We start from the raw sequence: 26,996 nt of genomic DNA, 5'->3' as shown, positions 1-26,996 counted from the left end.
TTTACCTAAGCAGGAAGGGTGAGTTTGGTTTACATTGTTACACTGATTTAGAAGGTTACAAGACTTTTAGTTACAAGACTTTTTAAGGAGTTACTGACTGATAAAACACTGTTAATAAGGATATTTATGTTTTTGACCTAATTTTGAAATATTTTGCTTTATGGACTTATACTAGTCCATAACAGTGTCTTAGTTAATTATAACACATAAATTCATAGTATTGTATTTTAAATTCTTTGTCCACTTTTGTAGTTATTTTTTCTATATTTTAAACTTTAAAATTCTCAACTTTTTTTTACTTAGTTTAACGTGTTTTTGTTCTAAATTATAAATTTACATTTTCACTTTTAGCACCTAACTTTGGAAGCCTTTTCCAAGGTTTCAGATTAAATCTTGTGTTTAATTCTAAGTTTTCATTTACAGGCTCAAAATTCTGAGAGTGTTTTGTATTTTGGATTCTAACAGTAAATATTTTCCCTCTCAGTGCTCAGACTGAACAAATACCATCTTAATATTCCAATATTTAAATATCAACCAGGCAGAAAATGGAAATATTAATTGTTGATTCCACAGAGCATCAGCTCCAGCACAGCAATAATGGCATCTCAGCTTTGGCTCCAACATTTCCTAAGGATTTGAAGGAATCCTTCCCCAAACCTCAGGGATAATGATAGTGAATGATAAACTGAATATTTAGAATCAGGAATGATTTGCAAGGGAACTCAAAGATCATCCAGGGCTGGGCAGTGACACCTTCCCCTATCCCAGGGTGCTCCAAAGGCCATCCCAAAGCCCCTTGGACACTTCCAGGCATCCCCAGATTCTCTGTGACACCTTCCACAGTCCCAGGGTGCTCCAAAGGCCATCCCAAAGCCCCTTGGACACTTCCAGGCATCCCCAGATTCTCTGTGACACCTTCCCCTGTCCCAGGGTGCTCCAAAGGCCATCCCAAATCCCCTTGGACACTTCCAGGCATCCCCAGATTCTCTGTGACACCTTCCCCTGTCCCAGGGTGCCCCAAAGGCCATCCCAAAGCCCCTTGGACACTTCCAGGCATCCCCAGATTCTCTGTGACACCTTCCACAGTCCCAGGGTGCTCCAAAGGCCATCCCAAAGCCCCTCGGACACTTCCAGGCATCCCCAGATTCTCTGTGACACCTTCCCCTATCCCAGGGTGCTCCAAAGGCCATCCCAAAGCCCCTTGGACACTTCCAGGCATCCCCAGATTCTCTGGGCACCCTCCCAGCCAGGAATTCCTTCCCAATATCCCATCTTATTAAAAATTCCCACTTATCCCTGATAACTGGCACAGCAAAGGAGATCATGCACTGAATTTGATGGGAATTGTGATTAATTCCAGCCAAAGTGGTGGTTTTAGTTTGAAACTGGGTGGAAATATTAATTTTGTGGAGTGGTTTTGGTTTGTTGATTTAAGATTTCTTCTTTTTAAGATTTTTTGGTTTAATGTATTAAAGAGTGTGGTATGTTTTGGGGTTGGTTAATTAGCCAAGTTCTTATTTTTATTGTGAGGTAGGAAGATAGGATTAGGAGAAAGGTAAAGTAGGTTTAAAACTTTAAAAGTGTATAAAAAAATTTATTAATAGTAACTAAAAGAAAAAAGTAGTAAGAATTAAAATAAACCTTTTAGAATACTTCTTTTTCTCCTAAAATCTTTCTTTTTTCACTGATAATGTAAAGAAACAAAATTTAAAATTTTCAGTTAGTCTATTACTTTTAAAATAGTCTTTATTTAGTTTACTTAGGGGGAGAAATTTTTCTTGTTAATGTTATGGAGACTTCTCCACAAGAGGAAAAAACCAGTTCTCTTAATTAATTAATTAATTAACCCTGGTGGCACAGAATTACTTGCACAACTGGAACAAAGAAAAGAGAGCTGTGGTCTCACTGTTTTTACCTTGGCTGGCCACAGCTGAGGCTCTGGGTGAGCTGTGTCCCTTGGGATGTTGGCTTAGCAAGGAGGCAAATGTCACCTGCTGGGACCCAGGGACCTGCCTGGTGACACTGGCAAATGTCACCTGCTGGGACCCAGGGACCTGCCTGGTGACACTGGCAAATGTCACCCGCTGGGACCCAGGGACCTGCCTGGTGGCACTGGCAAATGTCACCTGCTGGGACCCAGGGACCTGCCTGGTGGCACTGGCAAATGTCACCTGCTGGGACCCAGGGACCTGCCTGGTGACACTGGCAAATGTCACCTGCTGGGACCCAGGGACCTGCCTGGTGGCACTGGCAAATGTCACCTGCTGGGACTCAGGGACCTGCCTGGTGGCACTGGGACTGCCAGGCATGCAGCATTGCAAAACTGGGGAGCAACACTTTTTATTGCTGTAACATTTTATTCCTTGCCCATGGCATTGGTGTTGGGCAATGCCCTTTTCCTGACCCACACATGGGGCACCCGAGAGGGTTTGAAAAACCTTTACTCCATTTTCAGTCTAATTTGAAGGGTGAGACAATACAGGTGTTATAATTCACAATCAGAAGCTAATTATTTCCTAATTACAATGCACTGTAAGTGTTTCTTGGCCTATCAGCTTTAGCCACACCATGCTGGAAATGCCTTAAAGCCAAACATCTAAAATTACCCCTCATGGGTCCCACTGCAATGCATCTTTCACAGTTCTGTTTCTCCAGATTATCCAGTCTTTTTTACAAAACCATCCTTTGAAACTTGTTTCCAGCTCCATTTCTCTCTCAGCAATGTCTGTCCTACTCCAGGGCATTTCTAAGGCAGCATTTCTTGTCTCAAGGTTTGCTCACAGATGCACACACTGTGTGAGCCTTCTGTCAGGCTTGCAGAATTCCCTACAAATCCATTTCCCACACATGGCTGCCAAGACTTTGAAGGGAGGTGCTGCCTCAACCTTTCCTCACACTCAGAATCCATCTGGAAGATGAGGGAGCAAGTAGAGGAATTACAAGTTGAGAATTCAAATTGGATCAATGAATTTTTGGACAATGAAAGTTGACAGGATGGGTTTCACCTGTTGTTAGAGGAATTTTTTGGGGTTGTAATCATTGTTTTTATTGTTTTGCTCATGTTTCACTGTTTAGTGTCTGCAGAGGTCCATTGGGGAAGTCTTCACAGTAAGAAAACACAGGGGAGTTGTGGAATCCTTTGGAACCTTCAGGATAAACCACAGAGTCTCCACCTGGGCTGAAGGAGAAGATTTCCCCATGGAGCCTCACAACACCACGATCCACCCCAGTTCCTTCCCCCAGATGTCCCAAATTCTCCTGGTTTCTCCTTTCCCTGTCCCCTCATTGAAGTCTTGATAGTAAGAAAACACAGGGGAGTTGTGGAATCCTTTGGAACCCTCACAGAAACCCCCAGGACTTTGCCTTGGAAGAATAAACCACAGAGTCTCCACCTGGGCTGAAGGAGAAGACTTCCCCATGGAGCCTCACAACACCAGGAACCACCCCAGTTCCTCTCCCCAAATGTCCCAAATTCTCCTGGTTTCTCCTTTCCCTGTTCCCTCATTGTTTGTGGTGTCCCTGGTGGCCAGCCCATCTTCCCTGGAGGGCAATGCCCTTTGTGCCACCCCATTCTTAACCTTGTGCACCCCCCATGGTTTGTCTGTTGTCCCTGATTTCCCTTGGGATTGCTGGAATGAACCTTTATTGATGACACAAAAAGCCCTTCTGCCATGGGGACTGTGGGTGCTGCTACACCTAAAACCACAGCAAAACTTCAAACCAAATCCCAACAGTGTGTCCCTCCAGCCCTTGGAAACTGGCTCTGTCCATCTTTCTTGCAGCAGGGCTCATCTCTTCCCAAAACAATCCCTTGGATGTTGGGAAAAGAAAGGGAAATGGAAAAGAACAAGGATTTTGTGGCCTGGACAGGACAACACCACAGGCTGAGTGTAGGAACGTGCTCATCGTTGAGGGAGTGACAAAACTCTCTTTTGTCCCCTTAAAAAGGAAATAAGCCCAGAAGTTTCTCTTTTTGATTAGGTGAAAAATGCATCTCATAGGCTTGGGGGACTTCACCTCAAACTTTAGGACAGGAACCAAAAAGTCCCAGGTGAGCAATTTATTAGAAAAAGAAAAGAACCAAGAAACCAATGGCTTTTGTGAGGTGTTTTACCAGGGGCAGGAGGGCCTCTTGCACCTGGCTCAGTTTTTCTCTGTAAAGTTTTGTTATTTTGCCTTTTATTAAAACCTTTTTGTTTCCAACACTGCCACAGAAGCCATCCTGCTGATTTTATGCCCTCTAAGGTAGCTGAGCTATCTTGGGTGTGATATAAATCTCCAAGAGCTTATGAGAGCTGGCTCAAAAAAGCTCCTATTTCTGCTGAGGACCCTGTGCTCCTACACATTCCTTTGGTTTGGAATTTGCCATGGGATGGGCAGCAATGGGATGGGCAGCAATGGGATGATGGATTTGCTGCCTGGAAGGGAAGAGCAAACCAAAGAGCAGCTTTTCTTTAGTGTGCTGGTTTTAGGAGAGTTTTTCCTCCTGTTGCCAGTTCCTGGCCTTTCAGGTTCTCTTCATGTAACACGGAAATGAAAACACCTGAGTTGATGTGGCTGCTGAAGGAATTGACCTCGTTTGCAGATTCTGAGAAAATCACAGAAGGTTTTATATCCAAACCCTGCTACACCTGATCTCCAGCAGGTTCAGGGATTTGAAACCCCATTCCAGTATTTTTAAAGGCTGTGCTTGTCCCAAGAGCCCTCCCTGCTGCTTTGCTGGAAGGTTCAGGTTCTTCCCAGCTCCTCCAGAACTGCAGCTCACAGGATTTTAAGATGTTTGAAAGGCATTCAGTGGCAGAGGGATCTCAGGTGCTCACTGAGATAAGAGTGAGGTGATAATAGAGAGAGCTTTAAATGATAATTCATCTCCTCCAGCTGAAGGGCAAAGTTGAGAAGTTGGATTTTTAAATCTCCTGAGCTTCCACAAGAGATAAAAGAACAAAGAATCAAGATCCAAGAATGCTGGAATTTTAACTTTGGCTGGGTTCTTCCCATCTTGTCCAGAACTGCAGCTCACAGGATTTTAAGAGGTTTGAAAGGCATTCATTGGCAGAGGGATCTCAAATGTTCACTGAGATAAGAGTGAGGTGATAATAGAAGATTTTTAAATGATAATTCATCTCCTCCAGCTGACAGGGAAAGTTGAGAAGTTGGATTAGGCAAAATTGAGACGCTGGATTAGGCAAAGTTGAGAAGTTGGATTTTTGAATATCCTGAGCTTCCACAAGAGGAAAAAGAACAAAGAATCAGGAATGCTGGAATTTTAACTTTGGTTGGGTTCTTCCCAGCTTCTCCAGAACTGCAGCTCACAGGATTTTAAGAGGTTTGAAAGGATTCATTGGCAGAGGGGTCTCAGGTGCTCACTGAGATAAGAGTGAGGTGATAATAGAGAGAGCTTTAAATGATAATTCAGCTCCTCCAGCTGACAGGCAAAGTTGAGAAGTTGGATTAGGCAAAATTGAGATGCTGGATTAGGCAAAATTGAGAGATTGGATTTTTAAATCTCCTGAGCTTCCACAAGAGATAAAAGAACAAAGAATCAAGATCCAAGAATGCTGGAATTTTAACTTTGGCTGTGCTCTTCCCAGCCTGCCCAGAATTGCAGCTCACAGGATTTTAAGAGGTTTGAAAGGCATTCATTGGCAGAGGGATCTCAGGTGCTCACTGAGATAAGAGTGAGGTGATAATAGAGAGAGCTTTAATTGATAATTCATCTCCTCCAGCTGAAGGGCAAAGTTGGATTTTTAAATCTCCTGAGCTTCCACAAGAGATAAAAGAACAAAGAATCAGGATCCAGGGATGCTGGAATTGTAACCTTGGCTGGTGGAGGTGAATAAACTCCAGATCCCATCCCACACCTTTTTTCCAACACTAACACCTAAGGGTGCTCAGAATTTCTCTGATATTTGGCTATAAAAATACAGAATTGTCTACAAAAACTTGCTATTTTTAGCACCCGTGCCTTAAAATTAAACCACAAGCACAGAGGAATATTTGCATTTCCTCAGTTCCTGCTTTAGTTCCTCCTGCACTAGAAACCTGTTACAAATAATGATAAAAACTCGATGCAAATCAAGGAAATGTTTTTATTTCCATCACTAGAGTTCCAGGAAAAGGCAGCATCGATTTCTGAGATTATCTTCAGTTAGGAAATAGCTAATAATAGAATTACTAATTCTTACTAATATAATAATATAATTCTTGTTTAAACAACAGTGGTTGTGAAGAGAGGGGGAGAGGAAGAACCTGTGATCCTTTTTTCCACTGATTCATTTTCCAAGTTAAAAATAAATTCCAAACAGAGCTCCAGCTTCTATAGAAATACCATGAATAGAATGAATTTTAAAATAGGAGAATTAATTTTAAATTTAGTTGTAAGGAAAGTAGGAGCTGGATTAAAATTTATTTATATTATATAAAAAGCTATGTAATAAATATAAAAATTTTTATCCAAGGAAAAAAAGCACTTTGAAAGTTTGAAATTTATAAATTTATAAATTAAATTTAATTAACTTAATTAAATTTTTATTAACTTAATTAAATTATTATTAACTTAAATATAAGTTTTGAAATTTATAATAAATATATAAAAATAGTTTCTAATTTAATATTAAAAAATTTATATATAGAAAATTTAAATAATTAATACATATCTATTTATAATAGATAGAAATTTATAAAATAAATATAAAATACTTTTTTCCAAGGATAAAAACTGTTTGAAAATGTGAAATTTATATAATAAATATATTAAAATTATTTAGAATTTAATAACAAATAATTTTTATATGGAAAATTTTAAATAATTTATAAACATATAATATACATATAAATTATACCAAATATATAAAACATATATAATATTATATATATAAATTTTATATATATATATATATATATATATATATATATATATATATATTATTTCATAAATATAGAAATTTTTAACCATGGATAAAAAGCAGTTTAAAACTGTGAAATTAATATGATAAATGTATAGAAATAATTAACAATAATGTTAAATAATTTATATCTAGAAAAATTAAAATTATATATATAAATAAATATTTCTATCATAAATATAGAAATTTTTAACCATGGATAAAAAGCAGTTTTAAAGTGCACTTTTAGACCAAATTAAACTGAAATTCCTGAATAGATTGGCTTGGAAGGGACTTTAAAGACAATTTAAAAAAATTATTTTATTTTTAAATTTTTAAAATTTTATTTATTTTATTTGAATTATTTTAAAATTATAAATTTAATTTTTATATATTTTATTTTTAATATTTTATTTATTTATAATTTTATTTATTACTTATTTAATTTTATTTATTTATTTATTTATTTAAGATCGGCCTTTGCCATTGCAGGGACACCTCCCACTGTCCCCACGCTGGCCTTGGGCACTGCCAGGGATGCAGGGGCAGCCCCAGCTGCTCTGGGAATTCTCTGAGAATCCTCAGCACCCCAAATTTCAGGGATTTTTAAAAACCACTCCTTTCCTTATTTCCCCACAGAACCAAAATCCAATATTTTCTACTCCAATATATCTAATATTATATAATATATTTATAATATAATGTAATGTAATGTTATGTTATATTGTATTTCCAATATATCTAATAATATAATATATATTTATAATATAATATATTTATAATATATTTATAATGTATATAATATTATTATAATGTATATAATATTATGTATATAATATATATTATAATATATAATATATAATATATAATAATATATATAGTATTATACATATAATATCTAATATATAAAATATATATTATATAATATATATTATATAATATGTAATATACCATATAATATATAATATATGTTGTTATATATATTATAATATATAATATATAATATTATATATATTTCTAATACATATAATATATTATATTTTATTATAGAAAATATATAATATAATATATTATATATTATAAATAATATATAATATACAATATACCATATACATAATATAATACAATACAATATTATATAATACATATTATATATAATATATAGAATATGTAATATGTAATATACCATATAATATATAATATATGTTATTATATATTTTTAATATATAATATCTACTATTATATATAAAATATATTATTATATATTTTTATAATATATATATTATGCATAATATATAGAATATATTATATATATAATATATTATATATTATATATTATATATTACATTCTAATATATCTAATTTTCAGCTCCTCACGTTGCCATTTGTGCCATTTCCCCACTCCCTGCCTCACCCAGAGTTGATGTTTATGGAGAGCACATCCCCAGACTGTGGCTAAAACCCCTCCTGCAAACTGAGCCTTTGGGTTTCCCCAACTCAGACATTTTTATCCCCTCATTGCCTGAAATTCCCCAGCCATGAACACTTGATACAGATTTACTATTTGTTCATCCTCTAGCTACAGTCCCTGGCATTTTGGATAGAAAACCAACAATATTTTGGATAGAAAACCAACAATATTTTGGATAGAAAATAATGTCCAAAGCCCCTGTTGCATTGCCAAACCCACCTGTACTGAACCAGCCGTTATTTTTGTTTAAAAGTTTTAACTTAATTTGGAAGTTTAAACCACCCTTCACCCCAGAAGCTTTTTTATCAAAGTCTGAAAGGATTTCTCACTGAAAAATGAAGCTGAAACCTCTCTAAAACACTGACATCCATATTTACTGCCCGCTTCATCCACCTGCCCATTTACATTCTTATTAGAATATAATATTTATATTCTAACAGTAGAATATAATATTTGTATAAACATTAGATATAAACATTATTATATAAACATTATAAATATTATATAAATATAAATAATTAAAATAATATAATATAAATATTCTATATTTGCATCTGCCCGTTTATATTCTTACTACAATATTCATATTTTAATAGTAGAATATAATATTTATATAAATGTTAGATAATATATTAATTATATAAATATTAAAAGATAATATTTATATTTTAATATTTTAATCATTCATACTTATATAATGTTTCTATATTTACATCTGCCTGTTTATATTCTTATTAGAATATAGTACCTATATTCTAATAGTAGAATCTAATATTTATATAAATGTTAGATATAAATCTTAATTATATAAATATTAGAATATAATATTTTAAGATTTTAATTATTTGTTTATTTAATATTTTATATTTGCATCTGCCCATTTATATTTCTATTAGACTATAACATTTATTTTCTAACAGTAGAATCTGATATTTACAGAAATATTAGCTATAAATATTATTTATATAAATTATATGAATAATATTTATATTTTTCTATTGTAATTCTTTATATATATATAATATTTCTGTATTTGCATCTGCTCATTTTTATTCTTATTAGAATGTAGTATCCATATTCTAATAGTAGAATATAATATTTATAGAAATATTAGCTATACATATTTTATTAATAATATTTATTTTTATATTAGAATTCTTTCTATTTTTAGAATATTTCTATATAACATTTATTTTCTAACAGTAGAATCTGATATTTACAGAAATATTAGCTATAAATATTATTTATATAAATTATATGAATAATATTTATATTTTTCTATTGTAATTCTTTATATATATATAATATTTCTGTATTTGCATCTGCTCATTTTTATTCTTATTAGAATGTAGTATCCATATTCTAATAGTAGAATATAATATTTATAGAAATATTAGCTATACATATTTTATTAATAATATTTATTTTTATATTAGAATTCTTTCTATTTTTAGAATATTTCTATATTTGCATCTTATTAGTTATATTCCTAGTAGAAATATTATTATTATATTAGAATTCTTGCTATTTTTAGAATATTTCTATATTTGCATCTTATTAGTTATATTCCTAGTAGAAATATTATTATATTAGAATTCTTTCTATTTTTTGAATATTTCTATATTTGCATCTTATTATTTATATTCCTAGTAGAAATATTATTATTATTATATTAGAATTCTTTCTATTTTTAGAATATTTCTATATTTGCATCTTATTAGTTATATTCCTAGTAGAAATATTATTATTATTATATTAGAATTCTTTCTATTGTTTGAATATTTCTATATTTGCATCTTATTACCTATATTCCTAGTAGAAATATTATTATTATATTAGAATTCTTGCTATTTTTAGAATATTTCTATATTTGCATCTTATTATTTATATTCCTAGTAGAAATATTCTTTTCCACTGTTTCTCATTTCCTGTCATGACCTATTACACCCACATTATTCAAAACAATCCCCCCAAATCCTTCTCTTCTGAGTTTGGGGTGTAAAATAAATGAGCAAATTCTGCCAATTCTCCCATGCTCACCCCTGGTTCCTGCGGGTTTTGCACTCTGAGAGGGAAATTCCTCTCTCCTGACCTCAGAACCCCCAAAATCAGCCCAAAAAAAGGGGTAAAAGTGCAGCAACCCCTGAGGCTCCCATAACAGCCAGGAGGAACACGCACAGTCTTAGGACAACATTGCTCTGACCTACTTTGGGCAAGGGATGAGTCACAAAACAAAGAAAGATATAGTAGAGGATATGTATTGTATTCGAATATCTGTATAGAGGCTTTGCCCCAGAGGTCCCGGTTGCCCTCGATGCGCTGCAGCTGCGATGTCCTTAATTGCAGCTGTAACCGATGAAGATGACGGGGATAAAAGGGGGCGGGATAGCCAGTCAGGGAGAGCCTTGGAGGATTCCTGACCTGAGAGAGAACAGCATGCAGAAGAAAGAGTCCATGCTGTGAAGATCTGCAGCTATGAGAATACACCGGAGAGGTATGGACTTTAGAAATCTAATAACAACAATATGGGACTCTAGAAATAATAGAAGAACAAGAAGTGGTGACCCCGACGTGATAGTTAACAGAACATAAGACAGCCGAGAGCTGTGGTGGCCAAGAGCTGCGACGGAACAGCCAAGAGCTGCGGTGGTTGCTAGCAGAAGATAAGACAGCTGAGAGCTGTGGTGGCCAAGAGCTGTGACAGAACATAGCCTTTGGGTCAGGGAGCTGTGAAAGAGTTTGGCCTTTGAGCAAGGAGCTATGTGGGTTATACATGGCCTGTGAGTCATGGGAGAATGTGGGTGTTGTGCATGACCTGTGAGTCATGAGAAAATGTATTGTATTTAAACATCTGTACAACTGTTAACTTAAGTAAAAACAAAGGGGGAAATATAGTAGAGGATATGTATTGTATTTGAATATGTATATAGAAGCTTTGCCCCAGAGGTCCTGGTTGCCCTCGATGGGCTGCAGCTGCGATGTCCTTAATTGGGCTGCAGCTGTGACCAATGGAGATAACTGGGATAAAAGGGGGTGGGATAGCCAGTCAGGGAGAGCCTTGGAGGATCCCTGACCTGAGAGAGAACAGCATGCAGAAGAAAGAGTCCATGCTGTGAAGATCTGCAGCCATGAGAATACACCGGAGAGGTATGGACTTTAGAAATCTAATAACAACAATATGGGACTCTAGAAATAATAGAAGAACAACAGAAAGAAACCAAAAGAAACCCTTTATTCTCTGCCTGCCTCAAAGCAATGCAAGGTGAAGCTGGCTGGAATGAAATGTCAAGTCACATAAAGCTCATCTCCCTTAAATGATAAAATTAATTTAAAAATATTTTAAAAATAATAAAATAAAATTTAAAAAATAATAAAAAAATAAAATAAAAAATAAAATATAAAAATATAAAATATAAAATATATTAAAAATAAAAAATAATAAATAAAAATAAAAAATAAAAATAAAATTAAATATAATATAAAATATAAGATAAAATATAAAATAGAATATAAGATAAAATATAAAATATAAAATAAAATATAAAAATATAAAATATAAGAAAATATAAAATAAAATATACAAAAAATAAAAAAATAAGATAAAAAATAAAAATATAAAATAAAAATATAAAATAAAATAAAAGCTCTGCAGATCCGTCCACTGAACATTCAGATGTTGCTTCCCTGGTTCTACAAGTCCCAGAAAATATTCTTTTGAGCTGTACAAGCAACAGAGAAACTCAAAAAAAGTTCCCTTTTATTCTGAGTAGAATCATTGAGGATGGAATAAATTTTAAGATAATCAAGGAACAACAGAGAGGCAGCAGAGTTGGTTCTCTTCACCAAGCCCCCTTTTTTACCTCGGTTTTAAGGGATAAGATATTTAAGGGATCCTTCCTTCTCCCCTTTGCTGCCTCTGCCCCCGGTTCTGTTGGAAAACACCAAAATATTCTTCTAGAATGGTTTAAATATGCTCAGGTGTAGGTTTGGGTCAATCCCTGCTGCTCAGATCCAAGGTGCTGTTCCAAAATGCCAAGCCCTGCATTATAATCTTGCTCTAGTTCAATAAACCATATTTTTATATTTTTATATTTCAAGATCAGCTGTTCAGACCTGATCTCCCTGTGTTTTGCAAAGTATTCAGGTTAAAAACTCAAATACACCTGGTTCAGAACAATGGAATCCAAGCTTGGTTGGGTTTTCCCTCCTTAAAAAAATCCTCCTTTCTCTCCTGTGCTGCCTCTGACCCCAGTTCTGTTGGAAAACACCAGAATATTCTTCTAGAATAGTTTAAATATGCTTAGGTTTAGGTCAATCCCCGCTGCTCAGATCCAAGGTGTTGTTCCAAAATGCCAAGCCCTGCATTATAATCTTCCTCTAGTTCAATAAACCATATTTTTATATTTTTATATTTCAAGATCAGCTGTTCAGACCGGATTTCCCTGTGTTTTGCCAAGTATTCAGGTTAAAAATTCAAATACACCCGGTTCAGAACAATGGAATCCAAGCTTGGTTGGGTTTTCCCTACTTACAAAATCCTCCCTTCTCTCCTTTGCTGCCTCTGACCCCAGTTCTGCTGGAAAACACCAAAATATTCTTCTAGAATAGTTTAAATATGTTTAGGTGTAGGTTTAGGTCAATCCCTGCTGCATCACTGACACAGAAATGAAATCACAGCTCTGGAATAAAATATTTTCCATTTCTGAAGGACAACTGCATCTTGCTTTTCCCAGACCCTGGCTCACCTGGAGGGTGATGCCCCTGAGCTTCATGGAAATAAAAAATGTTTGTGTCTCAACAGGGCCTGCAGGAGAAAAAGCCTCAGAAAATCTGAACCCTTGTGGTGTCATGCTGATTTCACACTGCTCTGGAAAAGAACTCCTGAACTTCTTGATTTCTTGGATTTTGTCCTTCCCTTTCTCAGCATTTTCACTGAGATTAATCTCAGTTATCCCTGCACACGAGTGACCCCCAGGATCTTTAATAAAACCACGTGGAGATGGTAAAAACAATTTTATCACTGCTCTCCTTCCTGCTCATGCACCTCCAGCACTGAGCCAGTACCTCCCCAGCCCTGGTAAAAATCAACAATAATCTTTATAATAATCTTTATAATAATCTTTATAATAATCTTTATAATAATCTTTATAATAATCTTTATAATAATCTTTATAATAATCTTTATAATAATCTTTATAATAATCTTTATAATAATCTTTATAATAGAGGCTGTCAGAGACCACCAGGAGTTCAGGGAATGGTGACTTGCTGGAATCCCAAATACCAAAAATTCAGAATTTTGGGGCTGGAAGCCAAAGCTTCGAATGAAACCCAGGATTTGATCTGAGACTTTGGGAAAGGCTCCCAAACTGAGGGGCTGGAAGGGAGAATGGGGATTTGTAGTTTAAAGCCAAGAAAAGTTTAGCTAAGTAAAAGAAAGTTTGAAGTTTTCAAGTTTAAGATATAAAAAAAATTAAAAGTAACTACAGAAGTAAACAGAGAAATTAGAATGCAGCACTGTAGGTTTGTGTGTCATAATTAGCTAAGAATAATTAGCTGCAGCTTACACTGTAGCATAAGTCCATGAGACAAAATATTTAAAGATTGAGTCAAAAACATAAATATCCTTATTAACAGTGTTTTATTAGTCAATAACTCCTTAAAAACTCTTACGGCTTAAGGGTCTTGTGACCTTCTAAACAATACTGGAGCCAAGCTCACCCTTCCTACCTATATAGAAAATAAAGAAAATAAACCACAAACAACTCCAAAATCCCATCTCTAATCATTCAAAACTCCTCCAAAAATCCCCAGGAATCCCCACAGTTACTGACATCTCCTTTTCCTTCCCCTGCCACATCCCTCCTGACTTTCAGACACCAGCCAGGGATGAACACCGGGGAGCATTTGCTGCACCAATTCTTGAGCTCCTACAAAGATGGAATCCCTCAAAGCCACTTTGGGGCTGGAAGCCAAAGCTTAGAATGAAACCCAGGATTTGATCTGAGACTTTGGGAAAGGCTCCCAAACTGAGGGGCTGGAAGGGAGAACGGGGATTTGTAGTTTAAAGCCAAGAAAGGTTTAGCTAAGTAAAAGAAAGTTTGAAGTTTTCAAGTTTAAGATATAAAAAAATTAAAAGTGACTACAGAAGTAAACAGAGAAATTAGAATGCAGCACTGCAGGTTTGTGTGTCATAACATAATTAACTAAGAATAATTAGCTGCAGCTTACACTGTAGCATAAGTCCATGAGACAAAATATCTAAAGATTGAGTCAAAAACATAAATATCCTTATTAACAGTGTTTTATTAGTCAATAACTCCTTAAAAACTCTTACAGCTTAAGGGTCTTGTGACCTTCTAAACAATACTGGAGCCAAGCTCACCCTTCCTACCTATATAGAAAATAAACCACAAACAACTCCAAAATCCCATCTCTAATCATTCAAAACTCCTCCAAAAATCCCCAGGAATCCCCACAGTTACTGACATCTCCTTTTCCTTCCCCTGCCACATCCCTCCTGGCTTTCAGACCCCAGCCAGGGATGAACACCGGGGAGCATTTGCTGCACCAATTCTCCTACAAAGAGGAAATCCCTCAAAGCCCCAGCAGATGGGCTCTGGAGCAGCTGAGAGCTTGCTTTGCCTTTGCTTTCTGCTCTGCTGCCACAGGTTCTGGCAATTCTGCACCTGAATGAAAGCTCGGGTGGGTGCTCAGTGCTCATCTAGGTCACAATAAAAGATCAAAGCCTTCCTCTCACTCCAATTATTTCACATCTTCCCTTTGCAGAAAAGCATCTTGAAGGCACCTGGCTCTTGATGAGAGCCAGAATCATGGTGAAAAACTGAAGGCAGGAATGTGGAACTCCTGCTTCAAAACAACATTTCTGTCTCCCTCATTCCTTTGATATACATATATATTGATATACATATATTCCTTTTTCATACAAAAACCACCAAATTTCCCCAAATCCAAGGGGAGGGCACAGCCAAGGGAATGTGACCTTTAAATAAAAGCTTTGACTCAGAAAATATTCTAAAACTTGTCATTTCCTCTTTTCTAGAAAAGCTTTTTAGCTGCTATAGAGTGAGGGTTTCTTTGATGTAAAACTTCAATTAATTAAATTAAATCAATTAAATTAAATTAGCAGCATAAAGACAGCAAATACCATTTGCAGGAAAGCTCTTTCACCAGAATGGCTCACTTTTTTTAAAATATAAATTGCTCACATTTATTTATATATAATTTCTATTTTTATATAATTTTATATAATTTAGCAATTTCTCACATTTACATAAAGAAGTACTGACTTAGCTCCTTCCATTATTTTTCTTGAGTGAATTTTCAATTTTTTCAAGTGCTGGAAGTGCCAGAAAAGTTCACAGCAATACAAATATCACCAAGAAATGATAAAAATTCCCCTCACACTGTACCTTGTTGAGCTTGCCAAGTGAAGAGATCAGGTCTGCCCATTCACTGGATGATTCAAAGTTCCTCAAAGCTTTCTCAATTGCTGAAGAATAATTCCTGTATCTGTAATCCCCAAGTAAATCCTGCTCTTCTGGATCCATCTTGGCTGCTCATAGCAAGGTGGAGCCTTCTGGAAAATTCAGACATGCAAAGAGTTACAAAAATCACCCAAATTTCAGTTCTGCAGCACCTGGAATCATAAATATGGAGCAGCACTGGCAGCACAATAAACAGGTCAAAATTTCAATACAAAGTTAAAAATAATTCCCAAAGTAATTTTGAATTTCCACTGATTTTTCCAAGAGAAAATTTGGAGTCACTTTTTCCTGTTTCCTATTGGGAAGGTGTTTTCCCATTGTATCCACAATAACAAAGGGGAGGATCCCAAAGTTTCTCTCCAAGGAGTTGGGAATTGCCTTCAGAACTCATCCCCTGAGCTCTGGAATGGGGAATATTCCTGGAACCTGGAATGGGGAATATTCCTGGAGCCTGGAATGGGGAATGTTCCCTGTGGAATATGGGGACCTTCCATGGGGAATCCTGCTCAAGGGCTCTCAGCCCTCAGCACAGTAACAGGTCAGTAACAGGTCAAAATTTCAACACAGAGTTAAAAATAATTCCCAAATTAATTCTGACTCTCCACTGCCTCTCCCAAAAGATTTTCAGTCACTTTTCCCTATTTCTGGAAGGTCTTTTCCCATTGTATCCACAATAACAAAGGGGAGGATCCCAAAGTTTCTCTCCAAGGAGTTGGGAATTGCTTTCAGAACTCATCCCCTGAGCTCTGGAATGGGGAATATTCCTGGAGCCTGGAATGGGGAATATTCCTGGAACATGGAATGGGGAATGTTCCCTGTGCAAACACAACTTCCATGGGGAATCCTGCTCAAGGGCTCTCAGCCCTCAGCACAAGGAGCTCTCAGAGCACAATGAACAGGTTAAAATTTCAACACAGAGTTAAAAATAATTCCCAAATTAATTTTGACTCCCCACTGATTTTTCCAAAAGATTTTCAGTCACTTTTCCCTATTTCTGGAAGGTGTTTTCCCATTCTATCCCCAATAACAAAGGGGAGAATCCCAAATTTCTCTCCAAGGAGCTGGGAATTGCCTTCAGAACTCATCCCCTGAGCTCTGGAATGGGGAATATTCCTGGAACATGGAATGGGGAATATTCCTGGAGCCTGGAATGGGGAATATTCCTGGAACCTGGAATGGGGAATATTCCTGGAGCATGGAATGGGGAATGTTCCCTGTGGAATATGGGGAACCTTCCATGGGGAATCCTGCTCAAGGGCTCTCAGCCCTCAGCACAGTAACAGGTCAGTAACAGGTCAAAATTTCAACACAGAGTTAAAAATAATTCCCAAATTAATTCTGACTCTCCACTGCCTCTCCCAAAAGATTTTCAGTCACTTTTCCCTATTTCTGGAAGGTCTTTTCCCATTCTATCCCCAATAACAAAGGGGAGGATCCCAAAGTTTCCTTCCAAGGAGTTGGGAATTGCCTTCAGAACTCATCCCCTGAGCTCTGGAATGGGGAGCCTGGAATGGGGAATATTCCTGGAGCCTGGAATGGGGAATGTTCCCTGTGCAAACACAACTTCCACGGAGATTCCTGCACAAGGAGCTCTCAGAGCACAATGAACAGGTTAAAATTTCAACATAGAGTTAAAAATAATTCCCAAATTAATTTTGACTCCCCACTGATTTTTCCAAAAGATTTTCAGTCACTTTTTCCTATTTCCTTTTGGGAAGGTGTTTTCCCATTCCACACACAATAACAAAGGGGAGGATCCCAAAGTTTCTCTCCAAGGAGTTGGGAATTGCCTTCAGAACTCATCCCCTGAGCTCTGGAATGGGGAATATTCCTGGAACCTGGAATGGGGAATATTCCTGGAACCTGGAATGGGGAATGTTCCTGGAACATGGAATGGGGAATGTTCCTGGAACCTGGAATGGGGAATATTCCCTGTGCAAACACAACTTCCCAGAAAAATCCTGCTCAAGGGCTCTCAGCCCTCAGCACAAGGAGCTCTCAGAGCACAATGAACAGGTTAAAATTTCAATACAAAGTTAAAAATAATTCCCAAAGTAATTTTGACTCCCCACTGATTTTTCCAAAAGATTTTCAGTCACTTTTCCCTATTTCTGGAAGGTGTTTTCCCATTCTATCCCCAATAACAAATGGGAGGATCCCAAAGTTTCTCTCCAAGCAGCTGGGAATTGCCTTCAGAACTCATCCCCTGAGCTCTGGAATGGGGAATATTCCTGGAACATGGAATGGGGAATATTCCTGGAGCATGGAATGGGGAATATTCCTGGAGCATGGAATGGGGAATGTTCCCTGTGGAATATGGGAACCTTCCATGGGGAATCCTGCTCAAGGGCTCTCAGCCCTCAGCACAGTAACAGGTCAGTAACAGGTCAAAATTTCAACACAGAGTTAAAAATAATTCCCAAATTAATTCGGACTCTCCACTGCCTCTCCCAAAAGATTTTCAGTCACTTTTCCCTATTTCTGGAAGGTCTTTTCCCATTGTATCCACAATAACAAAGGGGAGGATCCCAAAGTTTCTCTCCAAGGAGTTGGGAATTGCTTTCAGAACTCATCCCCTGAGCTCTGGAATGGGGAATATTCCTGGAGCCTGGAATGGGGAATGTTCCCGGAGCCTGGAATGGGGAATATTCCCTGTGCAAACACAACTTCCATGGAGATTCCTGCACAAGGAGCTCTCAGAGCACAATGAACAGGTTAAAATTTCAACATAGAGTTAAAAATAATTCCCAAAGTAATTTTGACTCCCCACTGATTTTTCCAAAAGATTTTCAGTCACTTTTTCCTATTTCCTATTGGGAAGGTGTTTTCCCATTCCACACACAATAACAAAGGGGAGGATCCCAAAGTTTCCCTCCAAGGAGTTGGGAATTGCCTTCAGAACTCATCCCCTGAGCTCTGGAATGGGGAATGTTCCTGGAGCCTGGAATGGAGAATATTCCTGGAACATGGAATGGGGAATGTTCCCTGTGCAAACACAACTTCCATGGGGAATCCTGCTCAAGGGCTCTCAGCCCTCAGCACAAAGAGCTCTCAGAGCACAATGAACAGGTTAAAATTTCAACACAGAGTTAAAAATAATTCCCAAATTAATTCTGACTCTCCACTGATTTTTCCAAGAGAAAATTTGGAGTTTTTTCAGTCACTTTTCCCTATTTCTGGAAGGTGTTTTCCCATTCCACACACAATAACCAAGGGGAGAATCCCAAAGTTGCCCTCCAAGGAGTGGGGAATTGCCTTCAGAACTCATCCCCTGAGCTCTGGAATGGAGAGCCTGGAATGGGAAATATTCCTGGAATATGGAATGGGGAATGTTCCTGGAGCCTGGAATGGGGAATGTTCCTGGAGCCTGGAATGGGGAATGTTCCCTGTGGAATATGGGGAACCTTCCATGGGGAATCCTGCTCAAGGGCTCTCAGCCCTCAGCACAGTAACAGGTCAGTAACAGGTCAAAATTTCAACACAGAGTTAAAAATAATTCCCAAATTAATTCTGACTCTCCACTGCCTCTCCCAAAAGATTTTCAGTCACTTTTCCCTATTTCTGGAAGGTGTTTTCCCATTCTATCCCCAATAACAAAGGGGAGGATCCCAAAGTCTCCCTCCAAGGAGTTGGGAATTGCTTTCAGAACTCATCCCCTGTGCTCTGCAACGTCACCTGGAGCCTGGAATGGGGAATATTCCCTGGGCAAACACAACTTCCCAGAAAAATCCTGCTCAAGGGCTCTCAGCCCTCAGCACAAGGAGCTCTCAGAGCTCTGCAGCTCCACTTGGCAGCAGCAGATGCTCAAGTGCAAGGCCAAGGTGTTGTGCCAAAATGCCAAGCCATGCTTTATAATCTTCCTCTGTTTCAATAAACAATGTTTAAAATATATTTATAGTTAAAGATCAGTTCTTCAGACTTGATTTTCCTGAGTTTTGCAAAGTATTCAGGTTAAAAATTCAAATAGAGCTGGTTTAGAACAATGGAACCCAAGTTTGGTTGGATTTCCCCTACTTAAAAAAATCCTCCTTTCTCTCCTTTGCTGCCTCTGACCCCAGTTCTGTTGGAAAACATCAAAATATTCTTCTAGAATAGTTTAAATATGATTAAGTTTAGGTTTAGGTCAATCCCTGCTGCATCACTGATACAGAAAGGAAATCACAGCTCTGGAACAAAATATTTTACATTTCTGAAGGACAACTGCATTCAGTCTCCTGCTGTTAGGACACAAAAATAAACCAAAGCCATCCTCCATGTTCTTTAAAACATTCAATTAAATTAAAACATTAAAACATAAGTTGTAATAAACAACTTGAACTCCATCAATAGAAAGGTTTTGGTAAGAAACCCTCAAAAGCAGAGAAATGCTGGATGAAATGAAAAAGCAGAAAGGATTTTAAGTGCAGGTTTAAGGCACCTTTGCACTGCCCTGAGCAGGATTGAGGCATTGCCAATAAAACCACTCTGTGCCAGATCCACCTCCATGGAAAAACAAAATTATCACACAATGTCATCAGGGCCAGATTGACTTGGCTTGTTTGGCTACAAAGAGGATTTAATTTTGTCTTTATCAGGATGTTTGCAGTGCTGCTCACAGCAGAGAGAGTGAAATCAGGGAATAACATTTCATTTATCTGGGATCCAGCTCTGCTTGTTTAAAAAAAAATTAAAAAAAATTAAAGTCAGTCCTCTCATAAAACCCAACAAAGTGGAAAAGCTGCAAGACACTGTCAGCAAAAATTAAGAGTAATTTGATACAAACACTGGGCAAGAAATGGAACTCTATTTCCCTCATCTCATCTAAGGATCTTAATCATGGGATTGTTTCCACTCCTGAGCACAAAGCAGGAGCTGGGGAGTTTTTCCAGCAGCTCTCTGCCAAGTCAGGGCTGCTGCCACTTCCATGGAGAAGAGATTTGGCTGGGTCACTCAGAACAGACAGCTGCTTTGCTGACAGGACATATCAGCTCTCCAGGGATTGAATCTGGATTTCTGCAGTGAAAAGACAGGTAAAAGGTTGATTTCCACCCAGGAGAGCAGGGATGATTTAGTGGGGGTTGATATTCCTGCACCTCAGCTGCCAGGTGTCAGCAAGGTTGGATAAAATCCAGCAATTGAAATAAGGTAAATAGAACATGTTTGTGCTTGGACACAAAGTCAGGAAAATAAGTAATAACATCAAATAATTAAAATCCATACAAAACCCACTCGCTTTTTGGTTAGTGACCTTTAGGCACATAACCCAAATCCCGGCTCACAAACTTCCCTCGCAAATCCCGATGTAAATAATCGTTCATCACCTTCCCCCACTGAGGCTGCCAGGCTCTTTTCAGCGGTCAGGACGAGCAGCGATGGCCAGAAATTAAACCAGGAAATTCCACCTCACCCTGAGGAAGAGCTTCTTCCCGTGGAGGCGGCGGAGAAGCACGGAATATGCTGAGCTGGGCAAGCTCCACCAGGATCACCCAGATCCCCCAAATCCCACCCTGGGACCCCCGGCAGCGCTGTCCAAAGGCTCCCGGGGCTCTCGGGCCGTGCCCATTCCCCGGGAACGCCGCGGGTCCCCCCGGCTGGGGCCGCTCCGAGCCCGCCTGTGTCACCTGCTCCAGGTGAGCGCCGTGGCACGGCTGGGCAGGGCTGGGCAGGGCGATCCCCTTCCAACCCCGCCCGTTCTGCGATCCCGGCATTCCGGCCTGGGCCAGCGCTGCCCCCTCAGCCGGGTCCCCTCCCGTCCCCTCCCCGCCGCCGCCTACCTGCGCAGGGCCCCGCTCCTCCCGGGGCCGGCGGCGACGTGAGGGGAACCGGGCGGCGGCGGGGCGGGAGCGGCTCCGCAGTCCCTATGGAAACGCGCCCTATGGAGGGCCGGCCCTAGGGAAACGTGCCCTATGGAGAGCCGGCCCTAAGGAAGCCCGGCCGTATGGAGAGCCGGCCCTATGGAAGCACAGCCCTATGGAAATGTGCCCTATGGAAGCCCAGCCCTATGGAAATATGCCCTATGGAAGCCCGGCCCTATGGAAGCCCGGCCTATGGAAGCCCGGCCCTATGGAACGCCGCCGCCCCCGCCCGCGCCGCCAGGCCCGCAGCGGGGCCGCACCACCGAGCGCCGCGCGGGGAGTGCCGAGGCATCGCGGTGCGGGAGGGTTCCAGCTGTGCCTATAAGCCGAGGGCTCTGGCGTTGTCACCCGGTGTCGTTGTCACGCTCTGTCGCTGTCACCTTTCTCCTGGTGTCACCCTCTGTCGCGTCGTGCCACAGCCCTCAGCGTGTCACCTGCCTCCCCCCCCCGTAGGGAGATGGTAGAGCCCGGCGGGTCCCCAGGGGCGCTGAGCGCCCTCTGGCGGCGCGGGCGGGGACCGCAGCTCCGCGCTCCCTCCGCCGCCGCTCCGCACCGGGAGAGCCCCGGGAAACACCGGGAGAGCCCCGGGAAACACCGGGAGAGCTCCGGTATGCACCGGGATAGCTCCGGAAAACACTGGGAGAGCTCCGGAATGAATCGGGGGAGCTCCGGATGCACAGGGAGCGCCCCGGGAAACACCAGGAGAGCTCCGATAGAGCCCCGGGAAGCACCTGGAGAGCCCCGGGATGCACCGGGAGAGCCCCGGGATGCACCGGGAGAGCTCCGGGTTGCAGGGGATGTGAGAAACACGGCTCACTATTTAGAATTTTTATCAAAGTTTCTTAAGGGATAAAAGGGATAAAATCCAGGGCTGGGCGCTTTTTATATTTTTATATATTGTATATATTTTAAATTTTTCTATATTTTCCCATATTTTTCTATTTTATATATATATATATATATATAATATTTACTGTTACATTACAGGGGGTACATGCATATTCATAAGAGTTCATACATATTCAAACATCCCTATGAGTTTAGATGTTCTTTTGCTTGGTTTTAACCTTTAGCTTCTGTTCATGCCATCTTGTAGAGTAAATTAATATATTTTATTTCTTCTTCTGGTTCCATCCTGTTGTATTTTCACTCCCTGATAACGAGAGTCAATAAATTCTTATTTTTTCAGCACTTTTGTTTCTGTTTCTGTTATATTGTCTTTCAGGTAAGATAATTCCCAAATCCATCTGGGAAGTCACCTAAATATTTTATTTATATATATATAATATATATATAATTATACATATAATTATATATATATATATATATATATATATATATATATATATATATATATAAAATTATACATATAATTTTATATATATATATATATATATATATATAATATATTATTACACTGAGTTAGTGACATGAAAAAAGCATTTCAACATTTCACAATCTCTATTATTCTACAGTCTAAGATAGTATATTAGATATATAGATATTACAGTATTACAATATATAGATATTACACTACTATGTGAGTTTAGGGGGGAAAAAAAGCATTTTTTGGAAATTTTTATGGTTGTCATGAGAGGCTGGATGTCACATTTATAGAGAGTTTGAGTTCCATGTAAGGAGCTGTCAGTTTGCTTGGAAAAAGGTGATTGTGATGGAGGAATTTTAGCCCAGTAACAGCAAACCAAAGGAACAAACCAACCAAACAGAATCAAAATACCCATGGGAAGTAAAATACAGGATTGTGCCTGAAATGGATTCAAATATTGATATATTATATTCATATATTGATATATTGTGGAAACATTATTGAATCTCAGTTTCTCTTCCCCTTCCCTTCTTGTTTTTTCCTTTGCCATCCCTTCCCCTCTTCCCCTTCCCCTTTTTTTCTTCCCTCTTTCCCTTCTCTCTTCTTTTGGGTTTGTTTTTTTTTCCTTTTTCCTTTCTTTTTCTTTTTTTTTTGTTTTAGGTTGGGTTTTTTTGTTTTGTTTTGGTTTTGGTGGGTTTTTTTGGTTTGTTTTTTTAACATGCAGGCAGAAAATCATGGTTGCTCAGAGCAGCTGGAAAATAAAATTAAAAAATCAAGGGAAATGCATGAATTCAGTTATTCAAGATGAGAGAAGAGAAACTGTTCAGATTGGGATGACACTGTTTCAGTAATGACCCCTGATAAGTTACATTAAGTATTAAGGAACACATTAAACATTAAGTTACACTACATTAAATACAATAAATATATTTAGTGTTACATTAATATACTGTTTTCCTTTCTTGGCACCACCTGCCTCTCCCCTTCCTAGCTAGATTTTAGGAATTTAACCTTTCCAAACTACAATGCCACCAATTCAAATTTCAATTTCTAAATTTTAGAATTCTTCTTGGAAATGCTGCTCAGAGCTTCTAAGCATGTGCCTGACTGAGCAAAGAATTTGCATTTTTGATGATTTCCTTAAGACATAATATTTATGTCTTAAAATATGGTGTATTTCTTATGATGTTTTCCAGTATCTTTCTCAGGAGGTAGAGCTGGATGATTTTTAAGGTCCCTTCCAACCCAGAGATTCTGGGATTCTGTGGTAGTGACATGCCATGAAAAGACCAGTAAATCACATCTAGAAGTGTTGTACAGGACAACAGCCCATGATTATTTAATGATTATTTAATTATTATTGTTATTATTATTATTAACCCTTAAACTTCACACAGAGCAAGGGCACTACAATCTGAGAGCCACAAAGCAATTCCCATACAACAGACCTGGGAGAGAAGTAGGGGAGGCAGTTAATAAAATAAAAAATAAAATAAAAATAAAAATTAAAAAAAAAAAGAAAAGAAAGAGAGAAAGGACATAAAGAATTGATAAATTTGGGTTGGACGTTGCAAATTCTGTGCAGAGTCCTGCCCTGGCACTGTGCCCCATCCCAGGGCACATTCCCTCTTCCAGGGGCAGCAACTGCTGCTCCTTCTTCCCTGAGTCCCCCTCCACATCTGCAAAACATCTGTGTCCTGTCCTTGCTTCTCTTCATCCTATGGGAAGCTGGTAAAAATTACCAGATAATGGTCATAAATAATAAAAATAAACCCCATAAATGGCTTATGCATTTATGTATTCGCTTTTGCATGTTGTTATTGATCAGAAGTATTTAGATGTGGTACAGATTGTAACTTTTTTTAGCTGCTTGTAAATAGAATATCATATCATATCAATTCATATCCATCAGCTGAAGGATGTACTGTATTGCTCATAGAGGAGAGGAAGCCAACAAGCACTGGGAAGATGATTGCAGATCTCAGCTTATTGATATTTGCTGATTGGGACTAACTAAACCCATTGGAAAAGGCTTGGTAGGCCTAAAACCAGTAGACATACTTTGCTGAACTTGTAAGTGGTGTGTGCTGTGAGTAGAGCAGTGACTCCCTGGCCACCCAGCTGCCTGCTTGCTTTATTGACCATTAAAGATCTAAAAATGAAATTGGGTTTAGCTATGGAAATTTTCTCTCATGTTCCGTGTTTGTGAGGGCCGTGCGGGCGGAGCGGGGCTGGCGGGAGCCGCGCTCCCCTCAGAGCCCCTGAGGGCGGCAGCAATGGCGGCGCCGCTCCCTCAGCGCCCGGCCCGGGCCCCGGCGGGCGGGGAGCCCTCGGCAGCGCCCTGCGGGCAGCAGGGAGCGAGCCCCGGTGCCCGGCAGAGGCCTGAGGGACACCCCTGCTCCCCGGGCTCCCGCCGCTCCTGGAGCCGCTGCCCACGAGTGCCCGGCCCGTCCGTGCGGCCAATTCCTGGTGCCCTGGGCAGCGCAGCCGGCAAAGCCAGGGCTCTGCACTGTGGGGCTGGGGCTGTCCTGTGGCAGCGTGGCCAAAGCCCCTCAGGGCTCTGGGCACAGCAGGGGCCAAAGGCCACAAGTGCGGGGCTGCTCCCAGCCAGTTCCTGGCTGCTCCACTGATGTTGGGTTGCTGGGGTGGCCGTTTGTGACACGGGCACACGGTGTCGGGGCCCTTTGTGATGTGGGACATGCTGGTGGCCAGAGAGCCTTGTGACATCAGGGAGCCCGGCCCTGGCTGAGGGTGTCTAAGGGGCGCAGAGCCCTGCGGTGCCCAGTCACAGGAGAGCCGCTCTCTGTGCAGGAAGCAGCTCCCTGTGTCTGTCTGCGCTGGACGCCCACAGCGACAGAGGCCGACAGCGAGAGACAAGACAAGCAACAAGGACAAAGGCAACTCCAACTCCCGGTCGCCAGCCCCTTGCCCAGCTGGCTGGAGGCCCCCAGCGGGCAGTGGTCGGGGACAGTGGGCAGGTCAGTCCTGCCCCTGTCACAGACTGAGGAGGAGGAGAGGCCCTTTGCCCAAGCGCACTGCGAGCTTTCCCAGTGGGAAGCTCTGCAAGAGACTCACCAGAGACAAGTGCTGAGAGTCCAAGAAATGTCCCAGCAGAGATCCAGGAGCAGCCAAGAGCTGTACCAATGCCAGGTACGTGTGAGAGTTGGGGAAGTTCCCTGTGCAGAGGTGGGACACACCAAGAGCTCTATGAACAGAGAGAAACTGTCACAGTCCGGGAGCTGTAGCAGTGGGGAGAGTCCTCAGTGAGATGTAGCAAGAGGTGTGCGAGTGGGAAGAATGTGTCACAAGCCAAGAGATATCCCAGTGGGAAATAGACATGAGAGGGCAGCAGGAGCGGGGATGGGGAGAAGACAAAAGATCCCATGAGCTGTCCCTGCAGAGAGATGTGAGTGTCCCAGAGGATTTCCAATGGGATGATGCCCTAGAGCTTTCTTAGGGGGAAGGTGAGGGCTACCAAGACCTCTGACCATGGGGACAAGATGTGCACTGTCACATGTCCCCATGGGAAGACAGGAGAGAGCTGGAATTGTCCCAGGTGAGAGCCAGCAGTGCCAAGGAGCTGTCCCAAGGAGCAGACGCTGCAGCTCAGGAGCTGCCCTGGTGGGACGATGGGAGTGAGCGAAAGCTGTCCCAGGGGGAGGAAGATGTGAGCAGGCAGGAGCTGTCCCAGTGGGGCTGTGACATCAGCTCTGAGATGTGGGACAGATCCTTGCTAGCAGGGAGTGACAGGAGCCTGAGCCTTGTCCCCCAGGGGGCCCAGCTGTGGCAGCCCCGTGGGCACAGAGGTGGCAGCAGAGGCAGCGCCTGCCCCAACCAGCGCCTCTCCTTCCCTACAGAGTCCCACGGAGGCCGAGCCGGCAGCTGCTGCTCTGTCCAGAGCTGCTGAGGAGGAGGAGCCCCTGGAGCCTCTGGCCCCTGGGGCAGAAGAGGCAGCAGAGCCTCCTGCCCCCA

The 26,996-nt window shown here is 40.1% G+C and overlaps 1 protein-coding gene across 1 annotated transcript in view; it reads right to left on the bottom strand.

Moving 5' to 3' along the window:
• Positions 1 to 21,959, bottom strand: part of DOP1B (DOP1 leucine zipper like protein B) — a 65,886-nt gene extending 43,927 nt beyond the window's left edge. Inside the window, 3 exon segments of the mRNA XM_054517901.1 lie at positions 15,789 to 15,955; positions 21,164 to 21,264; positions 21,617 to 21,959. Of these exon segments, the coding sequence (XP_054373876.1) occupies positions 15,789 to 15,926 (138 nt within the window). The 5' untranslated portion in view covers positions 15,927 to 15,955; positions 21,164 to 21,264; positions 21,617 to 21,959.
• Between the last annotated feature and the right edge of the window lie 5,037 nt (positions 21,960 to 26,996).

Source organism: Molothrus ater, chromosome 2, assembly GCF_012460135.2.
Source record: "Molothrus ater isolate BHLD 08-10-18 breed brown headed cowbird chromosome 2, BPBGC_Mater_1.1, whole genome shotgun sequence".
In the NCBI taxonomy this organism is placed as follows: Eukaryota; Metazoa; Chordata; class Aves; order Passeriformes; family Icteridae; genus Molothrus; species Molothrus ater.
Note: the sequence above shows the minus strand (reverse complement) of the source record. Positions and strands in the feature narration are given on the sequence as shown.